The following is a 24,786-nucleotide window of genomic DNA, read 5'->3' as shown; positions in this document are numbered from 1 at the left end:
ATGGCGGCCGTGTCCCTTGGGTGCCGGCTCCCTGGGCCCGGCGGTGCTCTCTCCGCGCGGTGGGGGGGTTCATATTACACCTGAGCCGGGGGTGTTCGTGTCCCTGGGGGGTGGGTCCTGGTCCTTGCCCCTGGGCGCTGGGCCCCGCCAAACTTCCAACATGGCCGAGCCTGGTCGGGCCATATTTATAACATCCCTTATGGGCCGCCCTTTTTTCCCCGGGGTTCCCCCCTCCTGGGCGGGGGCGGCGGGCCCCTGCCTTGCTCCTACCTGGACCAACCGTGGGCCGGGTGGGTGGCTGCCTGGAGTGCGGAGCGGGTCTCCCTTGGGGGGTCCTGGCTCGTACCTGGGGTCGGGGCGGGGGGATGCCCGGAACTCCTGGGTGGTGGTGGGGTGCTCGTCTGGGGCTGTGGGCGTCCCTCTCCGGTGGGGCCCTGCGTTGGGCTCTTCCGGCGCGGCGGGGGGCTGCTTTCCTGGCTGGGCTGGGGCGGCGCTCTCTCTCCCTCTGCGCCTCCCTGCTCTCTGGCTCTGGGGGCCTCGCGGCGGTCCTGCTGGCCCTGGCCTGGGTGGCGGTCTTGGTCGCCCGGGGGGCGGTTGTTCCCTGCCTGTTCCCGTGTGGCGCTGGGGGAATTCCGGCTGCCGCTGCTGCTGCGGCGGGGGTATGGGTGTGGGGGTGGCTGGGCGCTCCTCCTCCTTCTTTTCACATTCCACCATCCATTTTAGAAGAACATAAACACTCACCTGAGCACAGGTGTTAGCTCACCTTTGCACTAATAGTTTGCATGATTGAATGAATGAAAGATTTCACACTAGTTGGTTTAAAGGCATAGGTATGCGTTCGTGAACACTATCTGTTTTGTGTGCATGCTGACATGTGGACATTTCTGCGGCTAGCAGGTGTGTTGATAATATTTGAGTGTGTGTGAACAGGCCCCGCCCTTTTTGTACTACATTTGAACCGTACCGTAACGATAAACAACCAGTAAACCTGTCTGCTCTATGCTGCTTCATGGTCTTACCCCCCTTCCCCTCCTATTATCACCCTCCTACCCCCCCCTCTCTCTAACGTCCCTCTCTCTTGTTCCCCTCTTTCCTTTTCCGTCCGGTCCAACACCAAAGATTTTCAAACATGATTGAAATTAATAAAGTTTGGCCTCAATTACAAAAGGGGTTTATTCAGACATACCTTTGGTTTGTCTGAAGATGAATAACCCCTCTTGTTAGAATAAAATATGTCCAACACAAGAGGCCCTCAGCTCTCATCTGTTTGCCTAGCTGTTGGACAGGACAAGTTAAAAAAAAAAAAAAAAAAAAAAAAAAAAAAAAAAAAAAAAAAAAAAAAAGAGAGTTGGAGTTTTCAGCCTGTGATGTATTTATTTGCAATTGCGGGATATGTCTTCTAAAGTAAGCTAAAGTCATGAATTGTAGAGGTTCAGAGGAAGATGGGTGGAAAACTGTAATATATGCAACTGCATATTACAATCAATTCTTTTAGCTTTCTAAAACGTGTGATTGTCACAAAAATTTGTAAATAACGCTTAGTAATTTTGTGCATGACACACATGATAGGACACACAAATTGCTTTTATTCCAAGTGTGAAAATACAAAAACCTTTCACAGAGTCAGACAGTTCAAAGCAATCAAACCTAACTTTAAAATACATCTTGCACAGCAGTATTTTATTTACGCTTCACTATGAGTGTTTTCACCAAATCTTAAAGCATAATTTGCATTAAAAGGGCTGCAGATCATGTAATAATTTTTAAAAACTAGCACGTTCTTGTTCTAAAATTGTTTTGCTCTTCAACCCAGGATGAGAGTCTGTGTTGTTTAATGATCATTTTTTCGAGACAAAACATTTTTGCAGAAAGCGGCATTTTGGAGAAAAAGCTAAGCGAGTGGCTTTTTTCTTTGAAAGACACAACATTTGTGTGACATTTCTTTATCAAGTTTTTTACTCAAACAGAGAAGGTGACAATATTTTAAAAATAAGTAAGCACTTTGTCACTCAAGACAACCTTTAAACTTAAAAACACTGTTGCATTTCATCCTAAAAAAGCAACGGTCATCTCGTAGTCACCATTAAAAATGAAATCTCGAATTAACAGATAGTATAGTGGGCTGCTGAAGGCTACTTGAATGAAGATTTTTTTGAATGTCTTTAGGTCCCTAAGCAGCAAATCCTTAAGCAGCTCCAATCACAGGAAAAAAAAGTGTTGACAACACAAAGGTCTATTTGTGAGCTCCTGATGTAACACTAAGTGATTCTAGCTTTTAAAGGTTTGACAGTTTAATAGCTCCATTATACAGCCAGCTAAAACTCAACAATGCCACACACCAGCTTAGATGACAGGACAGATGAAGACCACAACAGGCTAAATTCTAAATCTATACCTTTGCTTTACATGTTTAAAACAAATATACATGATTTTGAGCCGGGATAGCACATGTTTCAATTAGGAAATATGCTTATTTTATAGGAGGAGTTACAAAATACTATTTCAAGTTTAAGACGGATGTGTCAAAACACGAACCGAAGTGATAAAAACTAGGGATGTCCTGATCAGGTCACATGATCAAAAAATTGGGCCCAATTAACACACTATACATCCCAAGCTTATTATTTCAAAAAATGCCCTAGTAGAAGTCTGTATATCATGAACGGATCACGACTCTAGTTTGAATAGGAGTGAAGAACAAAAACATTTTGGTAAAGTTAGCAATATATTCACAGATTCAGGCTTACGGGCTGAATAACTCTCTTAAGCGCTTTAAACTAACAAAAGGTGTCTCTATCAGTTTGTCTTAAGCCAAGCAATGACCTACAAAGGCATTTCAATCAATTTTTTTCCCTCTTTAATATCTACTCTAGCAAAGAAACCGCTGCCAAGGGACCGTCTACAAAGTGAAAGCTCCAGGAAAAGTGATTAAAAAGAATCAAAACAAATAAATGGTTACATTGATATGAACTAGTCATGAATACTCATCATATTCATGCTGAAACAACAATTTTGGAGGAAAGTCATTGTTTTTAATTTTTGGAAATTTTTAATGGAACAAATCAAATCATATATGTTTAAAAAAAACGATCAATAGTTCTAAAGACACTAAAGATACAGTAACCAAACATTCTTACAAGGACTAATTATAAATATATAGTGCACTTTATAGTGCGTTCACCATTTTGTGAGGCTGTCCAAATCTACAAATCCAAAATCGAGTGGCCTAGAAATTTCCCAGAAGTCATTGATGCAGTGTGCATCAATGCTTACTAGATTGGCAAATATAGACCATTATGCATTGCGTCTGAACAATTTTTGCAAGATAAAATGTATTTAAATCTGTTTTCAAATAAAAATTCAACATTTTCATCATCAGAACACAGTGGATTCATAAACAGTTGTTGTAGAACACTCCTATCAATTAGATTTTCACTTTGTGAAATCGGTTGTCATATTCGCTGTTAGCAAAAAAAGTATTGAGCGTGGTGTCTGAATTACTTTTAAAAGGGCACTACATAGTTTACTATATAGTTTTTAGTAGTTAGGGATTAGGGAGGGAATTCGGACACAGCCTAAAGTTTTTTTTACTTTGGCTAAAAATGGCATGATTGTAATTAAGGGACTTCTAAGAACGTTTTTGAACCAATAAACAAATGATCGGTGTCAAAATGTAAAAGAAAGTTAATAAAATAAAAATAGAGGAGAACCTCGATTAGTTTATTAAAATGTTCATTTATTTGATGCGTTACAAACATATCAGATTGGGACTCATTTTAGGGAGATACTCAAAATCAAATGAATCAAACAAACTGGTGCCCAACACAAATCTAACTGGGACTTTCCTACTAAATAAAAGTTGTAACAAATTTATAAAGGTAAACCCATGTTGATTATGCATTTACTCTATTGTTTTCTGTAGGATGGAAATGTATATTTTAAAGCATAACAGGTTTTAGGAAAATAAATAATGATTTTAAAATTGTTTGACAACAAAACATTCTTTTTATCTTGATATATTATTATCCTGCAGCCTCCTGTACATTTCTCAGAACCTTGGTGGTTCGGATGTATTTCTTCTATCAGCCCGCGGCACGCATCGGTCGGGGCTGCGCTGCTCACCACAGATAGCGAGCAACGCCAAAACAGCAAAGGTTGGACAAAAATGGTCACACAGTCAATACAAGCCAAAGACACCATTTTGAAAATCCCCAGATTTTTTGTGCAACAACCTCCAGAAGCTGCCAGTTAACACGAGACGATCAATCAACACGCGTGAGGTCGAATCATTGGGAAACAAAAGCGCTGGAAACGGTTGAACTCTTATCGAAACGTTAGCTTTCAAGCTAGCCCGAAAAAGACAGCCGCTAACCGGCCGCTGCATCCCCGCATCCATCGGTGCACGCTGCTCACGTCGCTAATAGCAGGCTAGCCGATAAATTACCGGACAATTGCAGGAAAAAAACTAACAACAATAACATGGCTTAAATAATGTAAACATGTTTAAATATTTAGATTCGAAACCTATAAGCATTAACGCACATCCGGTGCATTTAGTGTGTCCATTTAGTGTCCGCTATTATCGTTAGCATTTTTAGCTTAGCCCGCTAGATTCCCACTAGTCACCACGGAGGACAATTGAAGGGAAAGGGAGGGGGAAGAAGTCAAAGAACGCAGATATAAAAAGTCGACCTATGGACATTTCTGCCCTCCACGACAGCCAGCAAAACGGGACTCACCGAAACCACTCGAAAACAAAGACTTCTCGGCGTGCTGCGGTGCGCTCGGTCGGTGAGGACTGGTTCTTTCTGCTCGGCCAGTGACGCTTGGAAACAGCTTTCAACCGGAGAGACGGCCGACGTGTGGGGGATGGGGATGCACCGCCGAGAGGGAAGGAGGGAGGGATGCTGGGATGCAAGCAGAACGGCGGGGGGGACGAGGCACCGATTATGAACGGCGGAGGGGGTCCGATCAGCGGATCAATGCGCTCCAAACCACGAGGAGAATGGGAATTTGCGAAGTCACATTTTTTGTTTTGTTTTAATAATAAAGACAACATTATGGGGGGAAAAAATCTTAGGTTAATACTTTATTATTGTAAATAATTAGTAATACATACTATATGAAGCGGCAACATACATGCAACTGCTTTTGGCAAATTATATTATAATATTGTTTGCATTGTTTTTTTTTCTGTACAAAGAAAATCTGGACGTAGTCTATCTTTCTGTCTTCATGTACGTTTTCTACACAGCAAGACAGCGCCGCCATGTGGTCATAAACCAGGTTGCTCACGAATTGTAATTTGTTGATTTCAAACAATCACATTTTCTTCAGAACTGGCTTAATCCTTGGTGGTATGTATTCAACAAGGTGCTGGAAACATTCCTCAGAGAGTTTTGTCCGTATTAACATGATAACATCACGCAGTTGCCTCGGGTTTGTTGGCTGCACATCCATGATGCCAATCTCCCGTGCCACCACCTCCCAAAGGTGATCTATTGGGTTGAGATCTGGTGACTGTGGAGGTCATTTGAGTCCAGTGAACTCATAGTCATGTTCAAGAAACCAGTCTGAGATGATTCCAGCTTTATGACATGGTGCATTATCCTACTGGAAGTACCAAAAGTAGAAACTGTGGTCATAAAGGGACGGACATGGTCAGCGACAATACACAGGTACACTGTGAAGTTGAAAAGATCCTCAATTGGTACTAAGGGACCCAAAGTGTGCCCCCACACCAGTGCACCACCAGCACCAGCCTAAACTCTTGATATAAGACTGGATGGCTCCATGATTTCATGTTTTTGATGCCAAATTCTGACCCTACCATCCAAATGTTGAAGCAGAGATGGAGATTCATCAGACCAGACAAGGTTTTTCCAATCTTCTATTGTCCAGTTTTGGTGAGTCTGTGTTAATTGCAGCCTCAGTTTCCTGTTCTTAGCTGACAGGAGCGGCACCCGGTGAGGTTCTCTGCTGCTGTAGCCCATCTGCCTCACGGTTGGACATGTTGTGCATACAAAGATGCTCTTCTGCAGACCTGGATTGTAACCAGTGGTTATTTGAGTTCCTGCTGACTTTCCATCAGCTGGAACAAGTCTGGTCATTCTCCTCTGACCTCTCATTGGACATTTTCTTTTTTCAGACCATTCACTGTAAACCCTAGAGATAGTTGTGGGCGAAAATCCAAATAGATCAGCAGTTTCTGAAATACTCAGACCAGCCTGTCTGGCACCAACAACCATGTCCTGTTCAAAGCCTTTTAAATCACTGTTCTTCTCCGTTCTGATGCTCGGTTTGATTTGCAGCAGATCCTGTTGACCATGTCTATATGCCTAAATTAACTTAGTTGATGCCATTTGTTTGGTTGATTAGAAATTAGTGTTAATGAGCAGTTGGACAGGCACAACTAAAAAAGTCACCAGTGAGTGTATTTACATCTACAGTACAAACATTTAAATAATGCCATTATAATTGCTAATCACAACATAATTATACAATATACATACAATACATGATATATTGAATCCTTTAAATTTGAAGTTTTAAAAGAGTTTATTACTTTTTGCTTGAAAAGGTGTGGGAGAAACTCAGTTTATATAATCCCACCCCTTGCTTTACTATTTGCTTAACTATTTTACTTATTTATTTTATAAAGTTATAATCCAGTTTGTTACTTCTAATTAGGGTTATTTCTAATCTACTTTACCAGTCCAAATGAAGATAATTTTTCAAATTCATAAATATGAATAATATCAAATAACATGAAGTGCTTATTGACTACATTAAAATGAAGTACATAATTCCAGAACTCATAAGAATCAGAATCTTTTTACTCATTGGTGGTGTTGGTAGGTGTTACCTTCACCAACTAGGACATATTTTCAGTGACAGGTACATGCTTCAAAGAGAAATAAAATAAAAACAAGAAAAATATGCATATGCATAGAACTTAATTTTATTACACACATAGATGGCTATCACCGATTTGCACAGGTGGTTTGACAGAGATTTCTACGCCGGGTGCCCATCCTGACACAACCCTGTTTATAACCTAGGTAGGTGACCTAGTAGGTTACAGTAGCCTTATCAAAAAGTTCAAGGCGAATGAAGCTCTACTTAGCTGCACAGAAACATCAGTCAAATCTTTTAAATGTTCTTTCCAGGATTTTGAATACACAAAACTGCCATCGAGATAAACCTCACAGTTTCCTAAGCAAGAAAGAACTTTTTACAGGAGACGTACAAGCGGACAAGGAGATCTCCAGGAGTTGGAATTGGATATAGCCAATCAATTTTCCAACAGATATTTAACTTCCTGTTGAAGCTGTGCACATTTAGTTGGGTTAACATGATGGGGATGTTGTTTGATTGAAGAATGTTCATCAACATCAATGTGATGGGATATAGCAATAGTATGGGAAGGAATGTCCGTCACTGTACTGAGATGGGGAACCTGTAGTGGACAGGGAAACAAAATTATAAGGCTTCAACATGTTTATGTGACACACTCAGGATTCCCAGGTCTTTCAGGAGGGCCAAGTTCACTGAGTTTTTCTTGGTTTATGTCTGGTCCACCAAACTTTGCCTGGAGAACCAATCCGATCCCCCTGAATTGGCAAAAGTGAGAACTTTAATTCTCCACCTGTGGCTTTGTGGTAGAGTGTCCACCCTGAGACAGGAAGGTCGTGAGTTCAAATTCAAGTCATGCCAAAGTCTCTTAAAATGGGTCACAGTACTTTTCTGCTTGACACTCAGCATTAAGGGGTTGGATTGTGGGGTTAAACAAACGGTTCCTGAGCGCGGCTCTGTCTGCAGCTCACCGCTCCCCCAGGAGACGGGTTTCATGCAGAGAATACATTTCACACACCTTGGTGTGTGACAACTACTGGGACTTTAACTTGACTTTAAATTTAACCCTTTAGGGAGGTATGGCTTAAAATCCTTTAATAAAACTAATTAAAACAAAGTCCTCTGTTGACCTATCAAAGAGTTTGGGTTGTGCAGCGCCTTTTGGGACTGGACCTTCCAAGAAATGAATATTGACATTTTTTAGCAGCATGAGAGAGGCCACTGTGTCTCCCATTCTATCCCATGTAAACGTGGTAGGAAAAGTATGTTCATTACAGTTGACGTTAAAAAATGAAGCTTTTTTTTTTAACTTTCATAATGTTTTACCAAACTTTGAACCCAGTTTATGTTTCCTGAAATCTTCAAGAACAAAACTTAATTGACTGTCTTAGTTCAAATTGGATCCCTCATAAATATTCGATTGTCCTTTTTCTTGGAATGTGCATTAATGTTGCGGGCTGCATTTTGTTTCCCCAAGAAAACAAACTTCTCAGTATCCCACCCAAACACAGGAGATATCACTGAATAGGTCAGGATGTTCTCTTTTAAAGCACATCAAAATTTAATCTTGACTAATTAAAATGGTTCAAATGACACAATCCAAGAGCAAATGTCCCCTACAGAGGACATCAGTTATTGTGCTGGTTCTCAGGAGGCGTGTGTGGCAGACTGAGTTCAAATGATGTAATCAAATGTATTTTAAACAAGTAAAAGCTGGAATTCCATTCATCAGAATCTTTTTTCCTTTTTTTTTGTCTTACCTGTTTGAATTGTGGCGCTGCAAGCCACTTGTGTTCGATTAGTAATGCCTAGAAAGCCCAGAACCGCACGCGGCAAATGACTTTATCGACCTTAACAGTGTTAAATTAAGAGTGTGATATTCAGAAGCAATCTCAGAAACACATTATCAGCAGATTCAAAGCGTGTCCAAACAATCTGACAAAAAAAGAAGAAGAAATCCCGTTTCAAATCCTCGCGTGATTCCCCTCTCCCGGAAGTCAGATCGTAGCTGGGTAGGGAACTGTCCGTGGTTCTGACGCCGAGAGAGAATCGTTCTCCTGTGGTATAGTTTGTTTGTGCTTCATGTTTATTTATTTTTTCATTTAACATAAATACTTCATTTGGTTTGTGGATTTATCTTAAATTGTTCTGAGTCTAACTAGAAACAACGAGGGAAAGCTCGGTTATAGATGTGCCGAGGGAAGCAGATTGTTAATTGGATCCTGTCTTCAACACACGTTTAAAATATCAAGCTTTTTGTAATAACACAAACACCAAATACAGCACAGACTCGTAGCTTTATGCTTTAGTCTCAAGGTAAAATGGGCCTTTTCTGTTTATTTATCAGATTTGGCACAATGGCTGAGCACCCACAGCCGTGCACAGGTTCAGCAGTCTCCCACATCTCCAGCAGCAGTAACCCTCCCTGCAGCCCGGAGCCCGGAGGCCCTCCCAAATGCAATGGTCTTCCAGAGAGGAGGACTCTGCTGCGCGTGTCTGAATCCCATGGACTGCAGCTCCTGTGCTTGCTTCAGTCCTTCAGGGAGCAGGGTTTGCTGTTTGACTTCACCATCAAAGTCCAGGACCACAGCTTCCCGTGCCACCGCTGCGTTCTTGCAGCATGCAGTGATTTCTTTAGGTACTTTTTAGTCTGATTTTTGCATCTTCTTGTCCAATCCAAATGCCAGCATGTGGAAATGCTGTGTGTTCAGGGCCATGTTTGAGGTGGACATGCGGGAGCGAGGTGATGGTTCAGTTACTTTGGGGAACCAGTGTTCTGCAGCAGTAAGTTCCTTCCTGGACTTTGCCTATTCTGGAGAGGCCCTCATTACCGATGGAAACATCGACATGCTGTTTCAGATTGCTTCGTTTCTGCAGGTAATTTACAAATATGATTATTTTTATTCTTTACATCCCTCATTTATCCAACTTAATCCTGCAATTAAGCATCTCTCTTCTACTTGTTCAGGTTTAAAAATGTTAGTTTGAACTGCTTCAAATTGGAAAAGCAGTGATTATAAATAGTAAACTATTGTTAGAATCTATGCATGAGACCATGCATTACTGTATTCAACTTATTTCTTGACAATCATTATAATTATTTTACAATCATATCTATGTCCTGCAGCAGTACTAAACAGCAAAGACCAAATTCTTTTAATAAATCTTCATTCTTGCTGTGCCTTTGAGCAAAAATGTCACCAAAACTTAAAAAAAAAATCACCAAAATTTGCACCCATGTACTTTTGGGTAAGAATGATTTTTTGACAGAGTGACGACCCGCCCTAAAAAATGGTGACATCTCAGCTGGAGAAACCGTCAAAAAATAGAATTGGGCTAAAATCTCTTATGGAGCTTAAAAAATAAAAAAAAATAAAAGAAAAAAAGAAATTTCGAAATCCACTAATGAAACCAAAAACACATGTCAGTGTCAATGTCAAAGGGTGTTTTCAAACTATTATGGGATGGCCACAGGACCTACAGCTCAGCGGTAGATCCTGAAGTAGGTCCAAACTTACGACTAAGTGTGAAATTTGGCGATTTTCAAAGTTTCCTAAAATAATGGAAAAGAAAACTTTTGTTTTTGTGAATTTTACAAGATTTCACACATCACCAGGTTAAGTTAAGTTTTTTGTTTCTAGGAAATTCAATATTTCGCTAGACATTTTATTAAGGTACAGCATCCAAACATTTCTGTAATGATGTTTGTCGCTGTGTTTTCAGGTGCCCCTCCTGTCCAGAGCCTGTAGTGACTTCCTGATAGGAACCTTGGATCTGGACAATTGTCTGTCCATCTTGTCCCTGGCTGAGGTGTACGGCTCCGCCTCTCTCCATCATAGTGCCAAAAACTTTGTGATTAAAAATTTTTCAGATCTTTCTGAAACCCAGAACTTCTTGGATATGCAGGTGATTTTGAGTCTGATTACTGAACCCAAATAGCCATTTCTGTTTCGCACGTTTCTTTTCTTAAAACATCCACGCCAATGATCTTTTGAGCTATTTTCAAAGCGTTCCCAGTGGTCTTTCAATTCTCCTCTCGCTGGTTTCAGCCCAAATAAAAAAAAAAAAAACTGTGTTTTTTTTCCAGGACATAGTTTCTGCAGAGCGAAAGTAGTTCATCAGAAATTTGATTCTAAATTATGGGCGGAACTGTCGGCGCAGAACATAGCACTGTCAGCAAAAGCAAATTTGACTCTGAAATTGTAAACAAATATCTTTTCAGGTAGATGACTTGGAAACCTGTTTGAGGTCAGATGCTCTGAATATTTCCAGTGAGGAGGCAGTCGTGGCGTCATTTCTGAAGTGGGTTCGCCATGATTTGCAGGGAAGAAGGAAGCTTCTGCCACGTCTGTTGTCTCTAACCCGGCTGCATCACCTCCCCACATCTGCACTGAAGGTGAGATCTACTCTAAATATACTCTATGTTGCAGGTTTACAGCTCCACCATCTTTTCTGTCCTCACAGAGTCTTCAGGATTCAGAGCCTCTCATTTCCAAAGAGGAGGCCTGCCTTAAACTGTTGATGGAGGCCCAGGTCCAAGAGGCTCAGTACAGTGGACTGCTCACAGATGCCAGACCAGCCACCACTCAGAGCTACATCTACATCCACAAAACGGAGGACAATGGAGGAGTCCGCCACACCTTTTGCTACTGTCTAGAAACTGACCAATGGAAAGAGCTGAGCACAGACAATGGAGAGGGAAGAGCTCTGCTGCCAGACCCACCGGGGTCTTTTCTCACTGGCTATGCTGAGAAGGTATGTTTTAAATGTTCATGCAGTGTATTTAAATTTACCTTTTTAAAAGCTCCCACAGTTTAATCAAAGTGTTTCCAAAATCTTTTTATACTGTGGTTTGCAGATTCTTTGTTTTTGTCCTGCAGCACACCTCGCAACAATGGCCAGATTATTTTTACAATTCTTTTTTCTTTCTGTGCCTTTGAGGAAAAACTTTTCAAAATTGTAATTCACTCAAGACAAATGAAACAATATGACATATGATATGAACGTATGAACATAATGTGGGCGGGATTAAAAAGAATCCTCAGTTGCCAAGGAAATCCTAAAGTTTACTTTTGCAGATTCTTCTAAAAATTACATAGACCTGTTCGTCACCCCCAGGCAATCAATAACAAAAATGGTTGCCATGGAGAAAAAAAACAACAGAAAAGCCAACATTTTGATGAATGTATTTTTTTAATGAATTTGTCTTGTACAGATCTGACCAGGGTGACAGGGGCAGAGGGTGACCGTGCAATGCAAATAGTAGCTGCTGAGCTATTTAGGGTGGGTCAAGGTGGGCGGCAAGGGAGGGGGGAGGGTAGGGCCTGTGGGCCAAACAATGCCACTCACGGCCTTAAGTCTATTTGTTGCTAAAAACATCACATCAGTTTTATTACAGCCAAGTTTTGAAAATTGCTAACATTTCTTTGCTTTACCTGTTCAAAGATGTTTGTGACTGGTGGTTGCCGAGGGAGCTGTTGCCGAGCGATCCGCCTCCACGTGGCTGAACCACAGCATGATGCTACTGATGAGGTTTGGTGTTTCTGCCCTGCTACCTTAACCTGCACTCCTGCGCCCTCCATGCTGAGGCCCAGAACCATGCACACAGCTGTCACCTGCCTGGATCGAATCTATGTCATCGGGGGACGGACAGGGGGATCCAGAAGGGAGGCCCCCGCTCTACTGGAGGTGGGCCAGTGTTTCATTGACCTCCAAAGCTAAATGGTGGTGTGTGACAGATGTTGTGTTTAATTGTAGGTGGAGTATTATAACCCTCTTACGCGGATGTGGAGCTCTGTCAGCTCCCTCCCCAGTGCCATCTTTTATCCAGAGGCCAGTACTTGTGGAAGTGTTATCTACACTCTGGGTTCAGAAGTAGAGATCACAGATTCCTTCAACCCCTCACTCGACTGCTTCTTCTGCTACGATGCGGAACAAGACCAGTGGAGCCGCCTGGTGGCAGAGTTTGGCCAGTTTTTCCACGCCACTCTGGTCAAGGCTGTGTCAATTAATGACACACTGCACCTCTGTGACCTGTCCACCTATAAAGTATGCCAATAGAACCTTTGATATATGAAATCTCCAAGCATGAATATGTAATGCTTTTGGAGAATATTGACAGTTGCTTTTTTCCATCCAGGTTTACAGCTTCTGCCCGGAAACCTGCGTGTGGAAGGGCCAGGGCTCATTTGAATGTGCTGGGTTCAATGCTGGAGCTGTGGGTATAGCAGACAGAATCTACATCCTGGGGGGAGACTACTCACCTGATGAGATCACAGATGAAGTTCAGGTACGGACAGAAAATAGCAAACCAGTTTCTAGGGAATATGTCCATTGTTGTGTCAGCGTGGATGATTATTGGGGGGGTTTCTGTTCATGTTTTAGCTCTGATGGTTCAATAAATACATGCTTTTAATGAATGTGCAACAACTGCAGAGATATTTTAACACTTCTGGAGTGCTGGCTGATGCTTGTGGTACCACCTACTTCAGATGTTTATGTTTATCACTTATAAATAAAAGTCAGTTAATTAAATGAACTGGTGGTTAAAATATGGAACAGATGTAAGTACAAAGACCAAAAAAGACTAATGAGGCTGATCATAGTCATCAGACTTGTGGAAAAGGAGTGATTTAACATTTCACCACAAAATGATAAATATCCCAACTGCACACGAAAAGCAAAATTTGATATTCATTAAAGAGGAACTTTTAATCAAATCCGTCTGCATCTTAAGCGCTCATGTTTTTCTGTTACCTGCACAGGTGTATCACAGTGGGAGAAGTCAATGGGAGGAAGTGGCACCTATGCCCCGAGGGCTCACAGAGTTCCACTGTCAGCTCATCAGCTTCAACAGATATAGAGACCCATGGGGGGACGGCCACTGACTGTTAAGAAGAAACTGGAGCAAGTGTGATGTCATTCATAGAAAATGGTTTATTTCTGGCTCCAACCAAATTAAGTCAATTCAGTTGCCATTTTTTCATGCCATGTTGGAGCCAGACGTCTTCAGTAAGGAATGATTGGTCCCAATCAGAGCCGTTGTTTCTATGGCAACCACTCTCACCAATCAGGAGTGAGCTTGTTGGAAGGCCACACCCCTACCACTTAAAAGTGTGCTACATGAAATCTGTCAAACCTTTTGAACGTTGGATGTGGGGAATCAACAGGCTCCACCTACGTTTACTGAGGCATCTGATTGGTCAGTTTATACTTACCGGTAAATAACTTGCACTAAAGAAAAAATATAATGGGGAAAAAGAGGATACAGAAGAAAATGTAAAAAATGTATAGCAGAGCAAGAATGGTTATTCTGACAAATAGAATGACTGAGTAATAGCTGTTTATTTCACTATAAAAGTCTATGGGAGTTTGGCTTCTTGAAGCAAGTAATTTCTGTTTCGAACGCCAGGGGGGAGGGGTCACTTAGTCCAGTTTGCATATACAGTCAATGGGGACAACCCATGATAGACAGGATTTACTGGATTTACCTGTGACGGAATAGTGTACGTGACATCAGAAAACAACTTAAAATTGACCCACAATCTCAATTTGTTTCACTATGCAAACATCAGCTTTCCTCTCAGGGTCATTAAAGGAGCATTTATTTCAAAGAGCTTATTTATTTTTCGACACTATTTAGCACTCGAGTGTATTCGCACATGCTTAATAAGGCTTCCTTTATGGACAAAGTATTTTTGGGATTATTTTTTTAATCTGACAGGAAATCCACAATGACGGTTTGCAGCATCTGAACATGCCAACTCTTCAAAGAAAAATAATTCAGTCTCATCTGTTGTCTTAGGTAAAATCTTGAGCCTAAAAATTATGTTTTCTTTTAGCTGCTGGAAATAATGCCCAACACAATAGTTGTCCAGGAAAGAAATGTGGTGTAACACCTTTAAAGCACTTTTACTCACATTTATGAACCAGTTTTGTTCTATAAATAAATCTATTTCATCCATCTTTAGATCAGACACAGACAATCACAACCAGCCAGAGGCTTGAAGTACAGAATTCCAAATATTGATATTGAAGTCATGTAAAGAAGAGCTGGTAGGTTAGCGCAAAGGAATAAACTGCTACTTTACAATGCTAGAAAATGTAGATAATATAATAATTCACTTTATTTCAGACTCGGATGCGGTCCATAGAAAAAGACTGATTCAACTTATATAACAAAAAAGTAAACGAGTAACTTTTTTTTAGAAGAATCAAGGTGTTATTTATTTCTTTAGAATCTGGTGTTGCTGCTAGGGAACAATGGTTGCACTCAAACAGGCTTTTGGTTGATTTTATTCCCTGAAGAGAGCTGCCAGCAACTCAAGAAGGGGGAAGATCAGCACCTGCAGGAAATTCAAATACATTTTCTGACAAGTGAAACTTGAATCAGCATGGGTCCTCATGGGAATATTGCCTGAAGCAGTGCTTTTTTTGAGAGACTACTACCTTTGTAATTCCTCCAACAGAGAACGGTTACATGAAGAGCAGAAAACTTTAGGTTTCATGGAAAATATTTGTTTTCTTTGGAAATCCCTGAGGTTCCACACTGTTTTTTAGGAATTCATTTTGGACCGGTTAAAGATGGAAAATAGGAGTTTCCAAAATTCAATTATGGAAAAAAATGTTGATTTGTTGAAAACATTACTTAATGAATCATTTCCACATCTAGAAATCCAAACCAAGCATCAAATTTATATTTTCTTTTGCAGTTTTTAGGTTGTTTGTCAGATGATATTTAATTATAGGCTCTTAACCTGTAAATTATAACTATATTTTTAATTGTGTCCCAAGTTTTTTGGGTATAAACCTTTATTTTCTTTAAGAGGCCCTCTCTAATTGAAATTCATCTTTTACTCATTCATGCTCTCCTTCTCACACTTTTTTTTTGAGTCAAAAGAACTATGGGGGACCAAAAGTGAAAAATTGAAAAAATATAATAAAACATAATTAATGAGTAATCAAAATTGGATTTGTCATCAAATGTGCATGAATTAATGAAAACTCCTATTAATTTCATGTAATGATTTCATGGTCCAGTGTTTTATCTGTCAAAGTCAGATGGGTGGGGCCAGGATTCAGGATGGTGGTTGCACCAGGATAACTGAATTTACTGGATTTGAGTTAGCCCTGCCCATTTGATTTTGACAGGTGAGTTTGAAAAATCAGAACAAAATTAAATGACATATCATACGAACGTTTTAGGAATGTGGGCGTGGTTAACAAAAAATCAAGTTGGGAAATTCAAAAACTTACTATCGCAGATTCTTCTAAAATTACATAGACCTGTTTGTCACCCCCAGGCGAGTGAATAAAAATGGTTGCTATAGAGAAAAAAACATCAGAAAAGTTGACATGTTAAAAAAAAAACCATCAATTTGTGTTGTGCAGCTCTAAACTGGGTTGGCAGCGGGGGTTCAAGCCTGCAATGCCACTTGGGTTAATTTTCACTTTTCCCCTTTGGTCCTCCATCAAAAGCTGAAAGTAAATGTAAAGAAGGTTTAAGGTTAAAAAAACGGTGAATGAAAAGTTTGACATTAAAAGAAGCTGATGCTTTATTGAAATAAAATAGCCTTCTGTGTGGCCGACTGACTCTGAGTGAGTGTTTTGTCTGTGTTTGTGGCATTTATACTCACACACAATCCAAATAACAGAGACAGCAGCATTTTATTTTGACAGTTCAGCGCCGAGCAGCTTCATTCCATTGAAAATGAACTGTTATTGCATTTTTATTCCCACCTCCCATTACTTTTTGGCACCTGCCTGAAACATGCAGCTGTATTATTGAAGAGTACAAACGTGGATGTTGTCAGAGAGAGCCATGACTGATATTTGAGCTCATATGAACGATGGGGCCCAGGATCAGACCAGTGACCCTAAAAGGAAACACGTAAACACAATCCCGGGACTAAAGTGCCCCCCTTGCAGCCTCTTCTCATCGTTTTGCACCCCGCCCGTCTCTTGGTTCTTAGTGCTTCAGTCCTGGTACATTTTCACCAACAGCCACATCAGCAGTACGGTGATTAAGACAATCATGAAGTTGAGGAAGAGTTCCTGAGCGGAGCGGTCCATGGTGGATGGACCAACAGGACTGGTGCAACAACTGGGATGAAGCTGTGATGGAAGGAATTTCACTCCCTCAAGATACTTTTCCTTAAAGAGGAAAGAGAAAGTACAAATAATAAAAAGAATAGCAGGAAGATCATGTAAAGTTGAGTGTGTCAGTGATAATTGCTGCCTGTTTATCTTTATTTTATGGGTCAAAACAAGGGTGAAAAGACTATTATTGCCTTCTGTATTTGTGGCTGTTTTTTAATAAAAGACTTTAAAATTCTCACATAAAACCCACAAAACGAAAAAATAAGCCAACCTACAGTTAAAACTCACATTTTCACTACAAACACTTGAAAACACAACTATGCTGTTTAATAAGGATAATTTGTAAACCAATACCTCAGTTTTTTTCTTCTTCAGTCTCACTTTGAATTGGAGGAAATGCTCCTGCTGAACACGGGCGCAGTAGTGCGTCGTCTTCTACTGATCTTCTCCACAGTCGTGGTCATCCGCTCAAGCATCTGTTCATAGCTGCTGCCCTCTGAAGCATCCAGTGTTTGGTGCTGCTCCTAAAGTAGCCGTCCTCAGCGGACCGCCCTTTGCTCACATACTGCTCGTGTCACGGGGCAACAGAGTCATTTTTCCACCATCTCATCTTGTGGAGTTTCTCTTCATACAAAACTAGGCTGAGCCTCCCTCCTCACACAAAACAAAGTGGAGTTATTTTTACAACATGATGGGTGTACTTAGGTTACAGTTGCTCCACAATACTTTCTCATTTGTATCATCTGATGGATGTCGGAAACTCTGACCACAACACAGTGAGGATCTATGCAGACGCGAACAGCAGGGCAAGAACTTAAAATGTGGTTTGATGTCTTAAAAAAAGGGGCAAACGTATTTTTCCATTGTATTTGTTTAAAGCTCAAAAAGAATATACTTTGATTTTCTAATCAAGTCATCATCATACAAAGTTTGATCTATGTATAAGTATTTCTTTAGTTTGTCTTTTTAGGCATATATAATTATATTTATGGAAGTGAAACCGAAAGTAAAGTAAATGTGGACAAATTGGTTGTGTCCGAATTCCTTCACTACTGAGTCCACTATAGTGAGTTTGCCATTATGTCATGGGGTATGTCCGAATTCCCATCCTAACCCCTATATAATGCACTCTAAAGTGTGTTTGCCATTTTGTAGTGCTGTTCAAATCTACAGTTCCAAAATTAAGTGCCCTGGAAATTTCACCCAGGAGTCTCTGCGAAAAACCAGTGTGCATCGATGATCACTAGATCGGCGACTATAGACCACAATGCATTGCGTCGAAACATTTCTTACCAACAAAATGTATTGAAATGTATTTGTTTTATAAACCATCAACGTTTTTATCTTCAGAAGACAGTGGACTCATAAATAATCGTCGCATTTTAATTCGATTTTATCTTCATTAAATCAATGACATAACCGCAGTTTAAAAAAAAAAGTAGTGAGCATGGTGTCCGAATCGCTTTATATTATATTTGCTATATAGTGCAGCACTATATAGTCTTTTTTTTAGTAATTATGGATTAACGTTGACCTTAACGTTAGCGCTGCACGCTGGGGTGAAGAGGGTCAAGGCCGCATATGCTCAGAGGATTCAGGGACACTTTACGTCCAATAACCTCCGGAGTATGTGGAAGGGCATTAAGTGCATCACAGACTACAACACCAGAGATGCACAATGCCCCCAGGACCCCTCTCTACCAGACGCACTCAACCTTTTCTACTGCCGCTTTGAGGACTCCAACACCGCCCCCCCCAGCACCAGACTCACCATCCCACCTGGCGAAGAGCCTTTCAGCGTGACGCCCGCTGAGGTGAGGAGGACCCTCCAGAGGATCAACCCTCACAAAGCTGCTGGACCCGACAACATCCCTGGACGGGTGCTGAAGGACTGTGCACACCAGCTCACAGAGGTGCTGACAGACATTTTCAACACCTCCCTGAAGCAGGCAGTGGTCCCCACCTGCCTGAAAACCACCATCATCATTCCAATCCCCAAAACATCCTCAGTAACGGGCCTGAATGACTATTCCATCATAGAATCCATTGATGTCACCAAGGACCTGCACCAATATGCTAACAGGTCAAACCGAACCACAGAGGGTGCCATCTCCTCTGTGGTCCACACAACCCTCACCCACCTAGAGAACAAGAACTCGTACGTTCGGCTGCTGTTCGTGGACTTCACATCAGCCTTTAACACCATCATCCCACAGACCCTGATCCAAAAACTACACTCATTCGGACTGAGCCCCACTCTGTGCAACTGGGTCTTGGACTTCCTGACGGACAGACCACAGTCTGTGAAGATCCGCACAATCTTCTCTTCCCCGATCACCCTCAGCACGGGCTCCCCCCCAGGGCTGTGTGCTAAGCCCCCTCCTGTTCACCCTGCTCACGCATGACTGCACAGCGAGTCACTTCAGCTGTCTGATTGTGAAGTTTGCGGATGACACAGCCGTGGTTGGACGCATCACCAGCAATGATGAGTCTGACGACAGGCAGGAGGTGGAACATCTGGAGGGCTGGTGCAGAGACAACAACGTCTGCATCAATGTGAAGAAGACCAAGGAGATGATCGTGGACTTCAGGAAGGACAGACCCCCCTCCCCCCATTCACATCAGAGGGGCCGTGGTGGAAGTGGTTTCCAGCTTCAGCTATCTGGGCATGTGCATCTCCAACGACCTTACATGGAGCACCAACACCTCCTGCCTGGTCAAAAAGGCACATCAGCGCCTCTATTTCCTGAGGAGGCTCAGGCGTGCTGGGATGGGGATCGCAGTCCTGACCTCCTTCTGCAGGTGTGTGGTGGAGAGCGTCCTGTCCTCCTGCAAACAGTGGTTAAAGCTGCACTGAGGACAGAGGGCTGCAGCCTGCCGACCACCACTGATATCTTTGAGACCAGATGCAGGAAACGAGCCTCCTGCATCTTGAAAGACCCCACTCACACCTCACACCCTCTGTTTTCCCTGCTCCCCTCAGGCAGGAGGCTAAGGAGCAAAAAGAGTAGGACCACCAGACTGAGGAACAGTTTCTTTCCTGAAGCAGTCAGACTGCTTAACTCGAGTTGATCACTGTAACCCTCTCAACCCCATGGACAACTTGCTAAATCTCAAGTGCAAAATCGTAGGACTGTGCAATACTATAATATATTCTCCTCTGTGAAATTTTGTAACATATTCTCCACTGTGCAATACTCAATGGGAACCATACCAAATCATATTGATAGTTACTTATTCGTGTCTTCTCACTGTAAACGGCTGGCCCGGGACCAGAGAAGCTAATTGTGTTTTATCACTGTGATAAAATGACAATAAAGATTCCTGATTCCTGACTCCTGATTATGGTGGGAATTTGGACACATTCCTTGTTTCTGAATCTACAGTTCCAAAATCCAGTGCCCTGGAAATTTTTCCAGAAGTCTGAAAAAAACCAGTGTGCATCGATGCTCACTAGATCGGCGGATATAGACCACAATACATTGCGCTTGAACTTTTTGTAAGTAAGTAAATGTAATTTTTACAAATCATCCAAGTTTTCATCATCAGAACACAGTTTGAAATGTTCAAATTTATAAGGTTTATTAGGTTTTTACTTCAGGAAATACTTTCAGAGCTCAATAACCACAAAAGGTTGATCAAAATACTTTCATTCTATAAACCTACTGTAAAATTATAAGTAAATTAAAAAAAGGAAACTTTTTTACTGAGCAGGATTACCATTGCAACAACACATCATCAGTTGGTTAAAACTAACCTGTCTCACGACGGTTAGTTAAAAAAAAAAAAGGAAACTTTTTTTAACATGAAAATGATGTGTTTTTTGTATTTGTTGCGTTTTCCTTCACTGTCCAATGTAAATGCTGCCGACCACACCGCATCAGTCTGCTCCAACTCAGGATTTCTGGCCTCCAGTCCTTCTAAACCTGCTGTATAGCCCATTACTTGGTCCACGTTTTCTGCCCTGCAGTGCATTATTATTCCACTAGGGGCAGTAGAAGGGCTTTTCCTGCCTATTTCAAAACAGCTGCTTTCATTAAAATCTCAAAAACACTTTTAGCGGGAAACGTTTAGCTAATTTTCAAAACGGTATGGTGAGAATAACTCATCTATTGTTATTTGTGTTTTTAAATGAATACTGTAAAGAATGAAAATTTGTTAATTATTAATTCTTTATAATAAAGTTACACCATGTTAAAAATGTCTGGATCAAATTTAACACAGTGGGCAAATAAGGTCCTTTTTTCCTGTATTTTTGCATCTTAAACTAACACTGTTGTGAGCATAACCTTATACCAAACCACCCAACATATCATAATGTCAAAAAACAGTATTGCTAATCATTTTTTGTGGATTTCATCAGAGTTTTAAAAACATCTTAATCCAAAACATTTGCATTTTCTGTCACTTCTCTGATATTGGGATTTCCGGGGATACATTTGTGGCGGACAGATGGATCAAGCTTGGAAATGAAGCCATATTGTGACAAATTCAATTCAATTCAATTCAATTTTATTTGTATAGCCCAGATTCACAACAACAGTCGTCTCGATGTGCTTCGTATCAGCAATTGAAAAAGTAGAACATAAAATCAAAAGGATCATGAATAGATAGAATTCAATAAAAAAATACTAAATTGAACAAACTAAACAGACTAAACTAAACTGGACATCCCTGTGAATGTGAAGTTAGAGTGAAAAAAATGAACAAATGACAACAGGATTCTCTTATAAAATGTTGAGTGGGACTTTTTTCCATTCTTTGTTCTGTAGTCTAGTTTGTTACCTTTTACTTTGTTGTTAAGCAGGCTCTGAGAAAAGAGCTTTGACAGGTCCTGCCAACAAAGTTCTCAGCTCATCTCACACTTGACAGCTGCGAAGAACCATGTTGTCTCTGCACAAGTGTTAACCCCCACCTTCTCCTGCACACACACACAAACACAACACACACAGGGACCACAGGATGACAAAGCACCAAAGCAGCTGCCGTGAACCTTGCCATGAAAGGATTCCAGGGTTATTCCCAGAGGATTTAGTCGATCAAAACGTCTGCAGGGTCATTCCACCGTTGCTCTGCCAACCTGAGATTGGTGGTTAACATCCAGGGATACCTACTGCCATGGAGATCCGGTGGAAGGCAATTGAATAATACAAGTCAGGCCGTGCAGGCATGTGGGAGCAGAATTAACCGCTCTGACAGCTGGGAGTGTTTAAGATAGACAGGTTTTGGCAGGATTGATCCCTAAATTGGTGGACAGACAGAGGGTGTCAACAAGGCCTCAGGGACACCATTCCACTCATTCTGGGATGCTTTGTGTGGGTTTGTGCTGCTCTGTTGGTGTTTGTTTTGTTCCTGTTTACAATCCTTGACCTTGTTGGAAGCAGCTGTCCTGTTTTGGGCCAAAACCACATTCCACTGAAGCACTAAAGGTTGATTAAAGCTCAGGATTATGTATGAAACTCGTAACTGGTAAGGTTAGGGTTCAAGTCCAGCTTTACACTAAGAATGAAAGCCAAAGCAGAGTCTGAATGACAGTGTGTTGAGTTGGATTCAAGAGAATGTCCACATATTTAAACAGACATTTTTCACTAGGTTTTATAAAAGTTTCATAAGGAAAACAAAGTTATAAACTGTATATTTTCCAAGTTTTGCAATTGTTTTATAACACTTAATGGGGTGGTTCATTCCTTTAGATAAATCCAGGGTTGATACAAGTTATTCAAAGATCCACTACAATAAAAACAGTGTATTTTTGGTGATTTTTAACATATTCTTGAAGCATTTTCCTCATGATGATTAGGATTTCTTCATTCAAATTGTTGTGAAAAAGGAACAGATGAAAAAAATGACATTTGAAAATGAGCTTTATTGTGTTGTAGAAAATACACTGGGCTGGCCACAAGCTCTCTGCAGAAACAACGTTCTGGTAAATGACACAGTGTTTTTGATTTTTACTAAAAACGGCACAACCATGATTAACAGACCACTGGGAACGATGAAAACCTTAACATAAATGACACCGTAACTCAAAGAGAAGAAAACAAAATAAAAAAAAAGGATTGATCCTCATATTTAAAGCAGTCAGAAGTGTGTTTGTTCTCAAAAAACTTAAAAAATCTTTCTGTTAGTATTTTTACTTCTCTCTGTCTTTAATTTCCTTTTAAAAATAACCAACACCAATGTGTGAATTTACGTCTTGTCATTCAGGAAAAGCACTTTTTTTGGCACTTAAAGCCCATTCTTCATGCAAATGTAATGTATCTGGATTATTCATTCACTCCTCATTCATTCTTGTTGATGTAAGCTACTGATGTAGCCACAGCTGCCCTGGGGTGGACTGCCAAAGGCATTCATACACATTCACACACCAGTGGAGCTACACTGGAGGCAGCGAGGGTTAGGTGTCTTGCCCAAGAACACAACAGCAGTTGACTGGGGAGCAGGGATTGAACTGCCGACCGTTCGATCACTGGACGACCTGCTCGACCGCCTGAGCCACTGCCGCCCAATGTGGGTGAAGGCAGGGCGGATTCTGGACAGGTCGCCAGTTTGTCGCAGAGCCACAATCACACATCTATGCACACCTAGGGACAATTTGCAGTAACCAATTAACCTACGAAGCATGTTTTTGGGCGACGGGAGGAAGCAGAGAAAACCTACGCATGCACGGGGAGAACATGCAAACTCCACCCAGAAACACCACTGGTCTTCTGTTGCAGGTCCCCCAGCTGGGCCTTGAACTGGGGCCTTCTTGCAGTGAGGCAAGAGCGCTAACTACTGCGTTTGCACAGCTACGTGAAAAAAAGGTCCAGGGCTTCCTTTTTCCTACCTACACCTTCATCCAACTCATTAAGATAATCAGAATTCAGGGCAGAAAATTAAAAAAGAATGCAAAATTCTCACCACTATATATCTCCAACAAAAGGCAGACAATCAAAAAGACAATTGGATGTCCTTTTTAAAAAGGATCTGATTTAAGTGATCTTTGTTAGCTGAAGAGAAAATCAAGTGCTAACTTATTTGAGTGTTCGTTAAGGTTTTTACAAAATCAGAGAATCAAGTTTAGTTTTATAGCTGAATTGGTTAAAACACACAAAAATAACTGTGCACTTGAATCTTTCTAAATCTTCACAAAAAAGCTAGAAGTACTAACAACTTTCTAACTAATGCCCAATCATTTATGGAGGATTCAAAATAACTCAGAATAAGTATTTCCTGTATTATCATTGTATGCAAGATGAAATTATGATGCTCCTGAGATGTTAAAAAGAATGTATAAAAGCCACGATTAGAAATAAAAATAAATTGTAAATGTTACATTTATAATTTATTTTTATTTCTAATCGTGGCTTTTATACATTGTAAAAAAAATCTAAAATACATAAAATATATAATGCATATAAATAACCATATAAACGTCATGTCACATGTTGATTTAGAGTAAGTAATTTTTTATTATTATTTTTTTCTTTATGAACAAAATATTACATTTTTTTGACTGCCTACATTTAAAAAAAAAGCAGCTTTGGCCACGATGATACTCCCCTGTGTGTTTTTCAAACTAAAACTTTTCAAAAATGTTAAATTAAAATTAAGACATGAAGGGCTCCAACAACCGACAGTCTCTGTTTGATGTTGAGCTGTTTGAGTCCCTAAAAGGAAAACACCAACATGCAGCCTGGTCTGGTTCAAAAAGACTGCAAAACTGCTCATCTAAGTAATTAGACTCATAAAAGCCAGACATTTCAAGTCAGAATTTAAGTTAACAGAATTTAAGTGAAGTAGTACTTCTTTTATTAAGTATACTTGTTTAGCAAGTTTACTATAGACCAT

General features: G+C 40.8%; 3 protein-coding genes across 6 annotated transcripts in view; 1 reads left to right on the top strand and 2 right to left on the bottom strand.

Moving 5' to 3' along the window:
- The window catches only part of fam168a (family with sequence similarity 168 member A), a 44,447-nt gene extending 39,533 nt beyond the window's left edge, over nt 1-4,914 (bottom strand). The window contains exon 1 of one of the 2 annotated variants that reach the window (XM_004075741.5): nt 4,740-4,914. The gene's annotated coding sequence lies outside the window, so the exon portion shown is untranslated. The remainder of the gene's footprint in view (nt 1-4,739) is intronic. The other variant, XM_020708379.3, reaches the window with a different exon arrangement.
- kbtbd3 (kelch repeat and BTB (POZ) domain containing 3) lies at nt 4,015-16,446 on the top strand. 3 transcript variants are annotated; one of them, XM_023961689.2, is made up of 10 exons: nt 4,015-4,154; nt 9,203-9,493; nt 9,567-9,732; nt 10,579-10,761; nt 11,078-11,251; nt 11,320-11,610; nt 12,301-12,543; nt 12,613-12,903; nt 12,995-13,144; nt 13,620-16,446. In XM_023961689.2, exons 2-10 carry the CDS (start codon nt 9,213-9,215, stop codon nt 13,740-13,742), a joined length of 1,902 nt encoding a protein of 633 aa, XP_023817457.1. In that variant the 5' UTR covers nt 4,015-4,154; nt 9,203-9,212; the 3' UTR covers nt 13,743-16,446. The 3 variants fall into 3 exon arrangements, with proteins under 3 accessions (XP_023817457.1, XP_023817456.1, XP_023817455.1); XM_023961688.2 differs by lacking the exon at nt 4,015-4,154 and adding an exon at nt 8,794-8,917; XM_023961687.2 differs by lacking the exon at nt 4,015-4,154 and having other exon boundaries at nt 8,834-9,493.
- A 56-nt stretch (nt 16,447-16,502) lies between these two features.
- sln (sarcolipin) lies at nt 16,503-17,446 on the bottom strand. Its single transcript, XM_011482773.4, has 2 exons — nt 17,308-17,446; nt 16,503-17,007 (listed from the first exon to the last, which is right to left on the bottom strand). Exon 2 carries the CDS (start codon nt 16,924-16,926, stop codon nt 16,831-16,833), a length of 96 nt encoding a protein of 31 aa, XP_011481075.1. The 5' UTR covers nt 16,927-17,007; nt 17,308-17,446; the 3' UTR covers nt 16,503-16,830.
- Between the last annotated feature and the right edge of the window lie 7,340 nt (nt 17,447-24,786).

This window comes from Oryzias latipes, chromosome 13 (assembly GCF_053564925.1).
Source record: "Oryzias latipes strain Hd-rR chromosome 13, Olatipes_Hd-rR_3.1".
In the NCBI taxonomy this organism is placed as follows: domain Eukaryota; kingdom Metazoa; phylum Chordata; class Actinopteri; order Beloniformes; family Adrianichthyidae; genus Oryzias; species Oryzias latipes.
This window is presented reverse-complemented; position numbering and strand designations above follow the sequence as displayed.

Bases quoted from the DNA above. Each gene is read 5' to 3' on its own strand.
- kbtbd3 (XM_023961687.2), top strand. From the start codon at position 9,177: ATGGGCCTTTTCTGTTTATTTATCAGATTTGGCACAATGGCTGAGCAC. The intron at 10,762-11,077 runs GTGATTTTGAGT...ATATCTTTTCAG, and splicing joins AGAACTTCTTGGATATGCAG to GTAGATGACTTGGAAACCTG. The intron at 12,904-12,994 runs GTATGCCAATAG...TTTTCCATCCAG, and splicing joins GTGACCTGTCCACCTATAAA to GTTTACAGCTTCTGCCCGGA.
- sln (XM_011482773.4), bottom strand. From the start codon at position 16,926: ATGGACCGCTCCGCTCAGGAACTCTTCCTCAACTTCATGATTGTCTTA.